This window comes from Microcaecilia unicolor, unplaced genomic scaffold (genome assembly GCF_901765095.1).
Source record: "Microcaecilia unicolor unplaced genomic scaffold, aMicUni1.1, whole genome shotgun sequence".
Classification (NCBI taxonomy): Eukaryota; Metazoa; Chordata; class Amphibia; order Gymnophiona; family Siphonopidae; genus Microcaecilia; species Microcaecilia unicolor.
This window is the reverse complement of record NW_021962894.1, coordinates 1-10,597: the sequence shown is the minus strand read 5'-3', so window position 1 is coordinate 10,597 and position 10,597 is coordinate 1. Positions and strand designations below refer to the sequence as shown.

Genomic DNA, 10,597 nt, shown 5'->3' with positions numbered 1-10,597 from the left:
TCCTCCACTGTTGCTACTATTTGAGATTCTACATGGAATGTTGCTATTCCACTAGCAACATTCCATGTAGAAGTCGGCCCTTGCAGATCACCAATGTGGCCGCGCAGGCTTCTGCTTCTGTGAGTCTGACGTCCTGCACGTATGTGCAGGACGTCAGACTCACAGAAACAGAAGCCTGCGCAGCCTTCTACATGGAATGTTGCTAGTGGAATAGCAACATTCCATGTAGAATCTCCAATAGTATCTATTTTATTTTTTGTTACATTTGTAGCCCGCGCTTTCCCACTCATGGCAGGCTCAATGCGGCTTACATGGGGCAATGGAGGGTTAAGTGACTTGCCCAGAGTCACAAGGAGCTGCCTGTGCCTGAAGTGGGAATCGAACTCAGTTCCTCAGTTCCCCAGGACCAAAGTCCACCACCCTGACCACAAATTTTGCATCATAGCAGCTCGTCATCTCAATAAAAATTTTGTGCGTGGAAAACTTAAACACACAGTTTTATTCACTGCGACTGTAAAATCTTCACAGATGGCCCTTGGCGTACTAACATCCATTATTCTGTGATAGCGAATGATGTTTTGGATTTAGCGCATGAGAAGCCGGTATGCTCAGACCTAGTTCATTTACCTAAGCTGTCAAGGCCCCTTTCAATAGCGGTCTGTTTCTTAAAAACCGGAACATTCTCTAGCTTACAAGCTTGCATTACACTCCTCGAAACTGAATGTGTGCTTTGAGCTCTAGTAAGAAGTGCAAAGGTCCAAGCGGGGGCGTAGCTAGGTGGGGCCACGGTGGCATGGGCCCCACAGATTTAGCCCTGGCCCCCTCTACTTTCAACCCCCCCCCCGCCGCCGACCCTCCCCTGCAACTTTCGATCCCCCCTCCTGCCGCCACCACCACTCCCCCGCTGCCGCTAGGTACCTTTGCTGGGGGGGGGGGGTCCCCAACCCCCGCCAGTCAAAGTCTTCTTCAGTGGTGGTCTCCAGCGCCTTCGCTGTTTCTTTCAGTCCTGACTCCTGATGTCCTGCATGCACGTCCATACAGGTCAAAAGTGGCTTGGGGGGGGGGGGTCGAACATGGCAGGGGGTTGGCAGCAGCAGGGGGAGGCGGGCTAAACTGTGTCCCCCCCCACATCGGGCTCTGGATCCCCTCCTGCTGAGGTCTGGCTATACCCCTGGCAGGGGCGTATCTGCGTGGGGCCACAGGGGCCTGGACTCCCCTACCGCCGTCAACCCTCCCCCGCCTACCGCCATCACCTACCCCCGCCGAAGTCCGCTTCCTCCGGTCCGGTGCCTTTAAAAGTATTACTTCAGCTGGCGGGGGACCCCCAACCCCCGCCAGCCCAGCTGAGGTCTTGTTTTAAGAAGTTCTTCCATCCTCGTGCTATTGAAAACTGCCTGCCTGCATCCCTTCCAGTTTCGGACTGAGTCTGATGTTGCAGCACGTTGTACGTGCAGGACGTCAACGTGCTGCAACGTCAGACTCAGTCCGAAACTGGAAGGGATGCAGGCAGGCAGTTTTCAATGGAAAAACTTCTTAAAACAAGACCTCGGCTGGGCTGGCGGGGGTTGAGGGTCCCCCACTAGCTGAAGTAATACTTTTAAAGGCACCGGACCGGAGGAAGCGGACCTCGGCGGGGGTAGGTGACGGTGGTAGGCAGGGGAGGGTTGACGGCGGTAGGGGAGGGTTGACGGTGGTAGGGGGGCGGCAGCCAGGGGGGCTATAATGTGCCCCCTCACTCTAGCCCCTGCCCCCCTACCGCCGAACCTCAGATACGCCCCTGGCCCCTGGGTCCAAGTTGTGTCTCCTACGTGGCCATGCTCGGATTTGCCTGTCCTTTTAAATAAAGACTGGCAAGAAAATGGTTCCGGTTGGTTTGGGCGGCCTTTTTATATAGCATCTCTCTCCTGGAGCCCGCGGCCTGCTCCTTAAAACCTTACCTCTGTGACATTTGAGGTGGTGTTCTGCCTCTTTATTTTATCCTCTTGGAGGAGGGGGTGGGAAGTGTATGGGGTGGGGGAGGGTTTTGGGTTGATTCTGTTGGGTGGGGTGCTGCTGCGAATGTTCCTTTTCTCATATCGTTGGATTTGTTTACTTTGACTTGTTATCAGTACAAATTGTTGAATTATAAATAAAGGCTGTCAGTAAAATAGTTGATATAAAAATACTTATTTTCTAGAAATTTACTATAAAGATATTTGTATTTCTTTCTAAAAATTGAACCTAGCTGCAGTCTTCATTTTCAGCATCAACCCTGTCTAAAGCTTCATATGGCATGAACGTAAGTCCACGAGGTCGCCCATGTAGCTGCTGAAGAGCTGTTTGTACCCTCTCTGGAAAAAAAGATCAATTTTGTGACATTCTTTCTCCTTACAACATCTGATAATTAGCCAACTGCACCAGGAACTCAGGGATACCATGGCCCGGAAGCCAGCTGAACAGGTTAGTCTTTGGACCTAGTCGGTCAGTGTAACGGACTGAACTAAAATCCTTTGCATAGCCTTACCTGCTTTCTAAAGAGAACCCTACACAAATGAGATGGACAGGATGATCCCCTCTGCCATCTTTGATGATACATCATGCTTCACTAGGCATTTTCTAGAACAGGAGTAAACAGCTTGAACGTTGCAAGCTGCATTCACTCAGCAGTGATCAGGTACACAAGTGCTCTTTAACTTGCAAATACATTTATAGAACCATAAAGTTGCCCAAAGGATATTATGGGCCCCATTTTGCAACTTTCATTAGTGCAATACAAAGATTTCTAGTATATACAGCAACTGCACCTTAACACAAGAACAACCCTTAACAGTGCTTTCACTTTGTTAAATAGAGGGACCATTTGCTTTTCACAATTCCTGGTTACATTTGAGTCAGCTGGTAACTGCAAAGCAGTGGTCTATTAGGTGTGGGGTTGAAGAACTTCCAGTGAAGGGGGCTGGGTGAGGCATGAGGAGAACTTGCCTGCTTTTCACCGGCTCACAATAGCCATTGTTGTACACAGAGCTGTTACCTTCCCCTCTTGGTCAAGAACGCAGTAAGTGAGCAGAGATGGCTTCCTTCTGGAGAATCCTCTCACGTGCCTTTCCTCTGATTGCCAAGAGGGATCACAAACACACTGATGTCGTCCCCTGAGCCCAATTTGTCGTTGGCCATTCTCCACCCTCTCTCCTTCAGGACACCTCTAGACCTGGAGACCAGCTCTTGGGCTACTTTGGTAAACCTACAGCACCAAAAATGACACGACAGAATTTAGCAAGACATGTTTCACCAATGGATGGTGGAGTCCATACTCTCAGGCGTAAATTCTATAAGTGGCGCCTAAAAATTGGTGCAAAATATTTAACACGCTTAGTGTAATTCAATAAGGAGTATACATCACGCTTAGGGCATAAAACTGTGTGCAGTTAGGACTTCTATATCAGGCTTAAACGCTGGTGCCTACATTAGGCATGGTTTGGTCATATTCTATATCTACGTGTGTAAATTTAGGAACGCCCCTAGAACACCCACTAGCCCCACCCCCAAATATTTGCATGCATGTCATTATAGAATAAGATATGCATGCAAATCCTAATTATTGCCAATTGTAATTGGTTGCTAACACCCAGTTATCGACACTGATTGGCTTATCACTCAAGTTACGTGTGTAAATTGGGTGTGCGTAACTTGCTTTGCCATATATAGACCTTAGTAACATTGGCATAAGAACATAAGAATAGCCATGCTGGGTCAGACCAATGGTCTATCTAGCCCAGTATCCTGCTTCTATCAGTGGCCAATCCAGGTCACAAGTATCTGGCAGAAACCCAATTAGTAGCAACATTCCATGTAGAACCCTAAAGAATATATCGGGGTAGGTTATCCACCTAAGTGGATGAACACAAACTCCCATGAGGTAAAGATACAGATAAAAAAAAAAGTGGGTGACTCCAGGACGCTGAGACTTTGGTGGTATATAAAGGAGCAAACTTTATTGTAGACTCGACACAGTACTGTGTTTCGGCCACAGGCCTGCCTCAGGAGTTTGTCGCTGGCCAAATAGAAGCAGGAGATTCTACAGCTTGTTGACCAATGCATGATAACCGCCTGTCCTATTGAAATACTACGATTAGACGGATTTGAGTGTGTAAGCTGTTGAGGTATTTCAATAGGATGGGCGATTATGCATCGGTAAACTGGCTGTAGAATCTCCTGCTTCTATTTGGCCAGCGACAAACTCCTGAGGCAGGCCTGTGGCCGAAACACAGTACTGTGTCGAGTCTACAATAAAGTTTGCTCCTTTATATACCACCACAGTCTCAGTGTCCTGGATTCATTGGTCCACTTCCCACTTTTTTTTATCTGAACCCTAAAAAATAGCAAGATTCTGGAATCTTAAAGAGTAACAAAATTCCATGCAGAATCGCAAAAAGTAGCAACATTGTACCTGTAGGAATCCAAGAAGTAGCAAGATTCCATGTAGAACCCTAAAGAATAGCAAGATTCTGGAATCCTAAAGAGTAACAAGATTCCATGCAGAATCTCAACGAGTAGCAACATTGCACCTGCAGAAACCCAAATAATGCCATCCATGTCCAGTAGCAAAGCCCTGGCCTTCTCTGTCTCCTCCCCCGAGCCATATTGCCCAATTCAAAATGAAACCCAACTGTGCCAATCGATTGACTGGCTATTGGACTGAGATCCATCAATTGTTTCATTTTGAGGTCATCAAAGGATTTTCAGTTGCTGCTGACCTGGTCAGATTTGATCCAACGAAAGGCTCAGTATGGTGTTGCCAGTTCAATGAGATATCTGGTTCCCTTAATAATTCCACTTTTGAATGCTTTTCTAGCTGCTGGACATGGCATTGTTATAGGGTGATGCATACTCGCTTCACATCAGTTTGCGGCATTTAATTTCTTTTTGGACGTACCTGCTTGGGTGATTTGGTTTATAATCCGAGAGGATGGTTCTGACAATGTCCGCTACTTCCTGATCGTTAACCACGTCCCAGAGTCCGTCAGTGCCCATGACCATCACATCGTCAGGCTGGTGTTTGTACTGCATGAGGTCATAAACTCTGACCTGAAGGAGGAAGGAAGTCATAGCTATGCATCTCTCGTGAGAAAACTGGCCAGTCATCAGATAACATCATCCATCATTTCAATGCATCTTAAACAAGCATGGGAAAACCAACCTGAATTAAGACTGAATTTGGACAGTGAGAGTGACCAGCTGGATAAATCTAGACCGGTCACTGCCAAATTCAACCACCAACATGTCTCAAAATTCACAACTATGCACTACTGCACCTAGTATGTTGCTTTCGGCACCTAACCTTTATACCTTTCAGGAAATCTAGACTGCCCCTATTTGACTGACTGTACATTTGTCCTTTAGATTGTAAGCTCCTTTGAGCAGGGACTGTCCTATGCTAAATTGTACAGCGCTGCGTAACCCTAGTAGCGCTTTAGAAATGTCAAGTAGTAGTAGTAGTAGTACTTGAAAACTGAAGCTATTTGGGAACAGTGAAGATCTCCAAATGTTCACACAGAGTATGGGATACCATTTTGTTGTGGTGGTGGTGGGGGAGGGGAAACCAACCCCAACTGCCCAGGTACATTCTATAAATGATTTCAAATTAAACCAGTTTGGAGGAGGGTCACCCAACCAATGCTTTGTCTAAGGGACACTCAGTAAGTCAGGTTTTCAGGATTACCGCAATCAGTATGCACGAGTTTCCATGCAAATTTATCTCGTGCATACTCATTGTGGATATCCTGAAAACCTGCCTGGCTGTGTGTGTCACATTTGTGACCGTTTCCTTGTCTGTGCTCACCTCGCCCTCTGGTGGCCAGACCTGGTGGCTGCAATGGACTGTCTGTTTACTGTCACCTGTTCCAGACTTCAGCCCAATTCAGTCCAGATCTTCCGGGCTGCCAGAATTGCTTTCCTTGTTTGTACCTGAACAGCACCCGTAGTTGCCTTGTGATTGCTGCAGCTGATGGGCTTTATTAATCACCTAGAAACTTCTGTGTTTGCCTTTGCATCGTCTAAGGTCCCTGGTAAGTGGGTGTGCTCTGTGCATTCTGCCTAGTCCAGTTTTATTCTGAGTTCTTTCCTGGTTCTTGTTTGTTTGTGTGTAGTTAGCTTTGGTTTTATTGTTTAGTTTCTAGTCTTGTTTCTGGTCTGCATTTCCTTGTCTTGTGCCTGTGTTCTTTATTAGTGGCTGCTTGGCAGCTTGTAGTCCTGACTCCCTCCTGTCTGTGTTTCTGTCTTAGTGGCTGCCTGGCAGTTTGTAGTCTTGACTATGTTATGTGTTTCCTGCTGGTATCCAGTTCCTGCCCAGTCCGGTAAGTCCTGCCGGCCGCCTGCGCCCAGGGGCTCAACTCCTGGGGAAAGGTGGTCAAGTGCAGGTGAAGCCTTGCTCCAGTCCAAGTGTTCTTGTCCAGTGGGTTCCTGCTTTGCTTATCCCTGTCTGCAGTCCCTGCTTTGTGTGTGTGTTAGCCCAGTGCTGGTTGGGGTGGTTTTGCCTGCCACTGCCGCTCCTTGGCAGCGGCCCAAGGGCTCACAAACCTAGTTGCTGCTTTGTGACCTGACAGTGTGTGTCTCCCAAGGACTGGATTGAGAACCGCTGCTCTGACTGATGGCTTGTGTGCAATTTTTCACTGACTAGACTTGTGAGCAACTGTGTGCAATGGAAATTATTGATTAAAAATCAGAGTCATATCAAGGCAACCCAAATGAAGCAAATTATTACATTAATATCATTTATGTCTTAACATGAATGAAAAACAAACAAGGAAGGCATTTCAGATTTGTGATGGACAGTTTTTGCATTGCTGTTTTTTCAGTCTTCTCCTCCTTTGCTGTCACACCACAGTCACAAACCTTTAGGAGTTACACATTCAGGTGCTATCCACGAATCTCAGGGTGCCATGGAATCTAAAGCAAGCACGCGGCAAGTAACTTCATAAAAGGAAAAGTTTACTGGACTGTAGCCAGAATAATTAACATGGTAAAAGAAATGGATGACAGTACGACTGATCCAAAAAGAGAGTTTGAGTGCAGAAAACATTTTACCCACCTGTACAGTGCTATTGCCTAATATTTGGTGCCAAGAAGACTGTATGAAGCCTTTAAAAGGGCCTGTGACTTCAGGATCAAGTATGGGAGGATACGTACATAAGTATTGCCACACTGGGACAGACCGAAGGTCCATCAAGCCCAGCATCCTGTTTCCAACAGTGGCCAAGCCAGGTCACAAGTACCTGGCAAGATCCCCTAACAGTACAATACATTTTATGCTGCTTATTCTAGAAATAAGCAGTGGATTTTCCCCAAGTCCATTTTAATAATAGCCTAGAGACTTTTCCTTTAGGAAGCCATCAAATCTTCTTTAAACCCCGCTAAGCTAACCGCTTTTACTACATTCTCTGGCAATGAATTCCAGAGTTTAATTTACTTACTTCAGGAAAGCAGGACAGGAAGGGTTTAATGTGGATGGAAGAGTTGTACACCTTGAGGTCGTGATCCCCGAAACCACGAGTAACTCCAATGGTTGCCATAACTCTTGCCTGCCAAAAGGGAAAGAAAAATCTTAGAATCCGATCCCTACAGACTCAGGACGTACCCTGACAGCACCTCATGAATATAAGGGTCCTCCCTTAGCATGCTGTATCACTGCATATTACTAGAAGTTTTTGCCATGGATTGTGGAGGAAAGTAAGAGGACCAGGAAGGCAAAGGAAAGGAGTGTTGATAACAGAATAAGAAAAAGTGTGATGAGACCTAAAGAAGCTACTCTTAACTTCCTTCCCTTTCTGCCAGTGATCGTGGCCACATCCAGGAACCTGCTTAATCTACTATGTTAATCATGATCTTTAATGTAATACTACTTGTATCTCTCAATCCGGAAATGGCGATCGCCATGACGGAACAATGTAAGCCACATTGAGCCTGCAAATAGGTGGGAAAATGTGGGATACAAATGCAATCTCTCTATATAAAACGCACCTCCAACATTCTAATGAAGCCTCACTTTCCCAACGTTCTAAAAGTGAAGTGGCTGAGATAGGCATTCCTGCTCTCTGTATCCATTTCGTGATTTGACATCATGTACTTCCGGGTTCGTCACAAGCAGACGTGACCAACCACACGAGGTTTCTCGGCTTCAGAATGTTGGAGTTTCATTCTATTAAATAGGATTGGTCAGTTCCTTGAAGCACAGCCAGAGCTCAGCGTCCTGCACAGTAACGCTCAGACACCAGAGAGATAGAGGGGGGGGGCCTGACAGCAGAGAGGGGGGGAGGTATCTCTGTCACACACACACTGTCTCTCTCACACACTCTCTCTCTCACTCTCACACACTCTATGTCTCACACTGTATCACAGTCACTGTGTGTCACACAGTCACACACTCTCTTGGTCTCATACACTCAGTCTCACAGAGAGTCTGTGTCTCACACACACTCTCTCTCTTGCTGTCACATACACTCTCTCAAACATACACACTCCGAGGAAAACCTTGCTAGCGCCCGTTTCATTTGTGTCAGAAACGGGCCTTTTTTACTAGTAAATAAATAAATAAACAGACTAGGATGTGGTCAAGGTGACCAAAGTAGCCAGATTCAAAAGAGGGTTGGACAAGTTCCCATAAAATGTATTAGTATGGTCGATAAGCCATTGCTCATCCCTGGAAATAAACTATAGTATTATTTATAAATGGGCTTACTTGATGTTTCGGCGTCTTCATTGAGGAGTGCCGTATTCTGAGAAGCTTGGTCTCATCTGGACAGAGTGGCTGTTTGGTCACTTGAGGAAGCATTAAGTGAAACATGGCCAGTGTTGGGACCGAAAGAGAATGAAACACAGGAAGACTGTGAAAATTTCCGTGAAGGCTGCGTGACTCTGTTTATGGAGGTGAGGGGTTTTATAACCTGGATGGGAGGTTTTTTTTTTTTTGGAGCAAGTGCCGATTAAAGGATTTGTGGAGCGGTAACTTCAAATTGAAGACTGGTACATCTGGATTACGTATGAACCATTATTGTGTTTTTCATTGCTCCAGGATTGTAGGATGGAGGGGTTTTTTCTTGGAGATTTGTTAAGAATTTGGACCGGCCCGTGTGAAGTTTTATACTTAGAACAAGAATATTTGAAAAATCTAAGGGGGAGCTCACAGCAATTTGATTCATCGTCAGTTACGTTAAGTAAAAATTGCTTGAACATTCTATTATTATAGTTGCTGCAGGTGTTATGATTTTCATCTGATGACCATCCTGTTTCACTTTTCGAATGATGGGGGAATCCTGAGCACTATTTACATATATTTTGAAGAGGTGTTTAGTTTTTTTTTATAACTTTAATGGTGGGGATGTTAAGGTAAATTGTTTATCAACAAAAGTAATAAACATTGGAGTGGAGGAGTGGCCTAGTGGTTAGGGTGGTGGACTTTGGCCCTGAGGAACTGAGTTCAATTCCCACTTCAGGCACAGGCAGCTCCTTGTGACTCTGGGCAAGTCATTTAACCCTCCATTGCCCCATGTAAGCCGCATTGAGCCTGCCATGAGTGGGAAAGCGCAGGGTACAAATGTAACAAAAATAAAATAGATACTATTGGAGATTCTACATGGAATGTTGCTATTCCACTAGCAACATTCCATGTAGAAGGCTGCGCAGGCTTCTGTTTCTGTGAGTCAGACTCACAGAAGCAGAAGCCTGCGCGGCCACATCGATGATCTGCAAGGGCCGACTTCTACATGGAATGTTGCTAGTGGAATAGCAACATTCCATGTAGAATCTCAAGTAGTAGCAACAGTGGAGGAGTGGCCTAGTGGTTAGGGTGGTGGACTTTGGTCCTAGGGAACTGAGGAACTGAGTTCGATTCCCTGCACAGGCAGCTCCTTGTGACTCTGGGCAAGTCACTTAACCCTCCATTGCCCCATGTAAGCCGCATTGAGCCTGCCATGAGTGGGAAAGTGCGGAGTACAAATGTAACAAAAATAAAAAACATTGGAAATAAACTATGGGAACTAGATCTACTTTTTGGGAGCTGCAGAGTACTAGCAACACCTTTCCTTATCTTCCCCCTTTTTTTTCTTCTACTTCTGATAGTTACGTGTTCTATTGCCTTTTCCTATAAGAACGTAAGAGTAGCCATACTGGGTCAGACCAATGGTCCATCTAGCCCAGTATCCTGTTTTCCAAACAGTGCTCAAGCCAGGTCACAAGTACCTGGCAGAAACCCAAATCGTGGCAACATGCCATACTACAAATCCCAGGGCAAGCAGTTGCTTCCCATGTCTGAAGACTATGGACTTTTCCTCCAGGAATTTGTCCAAACCTTTCTTAAACCCAGATACTCTAACCACCGTTACCACTTCCTCCGGCAAAGAGTTCCAGAGCTTAACTATTCGTTGAGTGAAAAAATATTTCCTCCTATTTGTTTTTAAAAGTATTTCCATGTCCTCTTCCTAGGTTCATTTTCTACTTTGACCTCTCCTAGTTTATGTTATTGTATTAAGGTAAACCGTCATGATGGCAGTATATCAAGAAATAAACTTGAAACCTGGACTAGCCACTGTTGGAGACAGGAAGCCTGACTCGATGGACCTTAGTC

General features: G+C 45.8%; 1 protein-coding gene across 1 annotated transcript; it reads right to left on the bottom strand.

Annotated features, from left to right (window-relative positions):
- Nucleotides 1-2,726: 2,726 nt before the first annotated feature.
- On the bottom strand, nt 2,727-7,556 carry LOC115458637 (protein phosphatase 1J-like; the record flags this gene model as incomplete). Its single annotated transcript, XM_030188480.1, has 3 exons — nt 2,727-3,220; nt 4,913-5,064; nt 7,449-7,556. Coding segments are annotated over 3 exons (408 nt in total), but the record flags the coding sequence as incomplete, so codon positions are not given.
- Between the last annotated feature and the right edge of the window lie 3,041 nt (nt 7,557-10,597).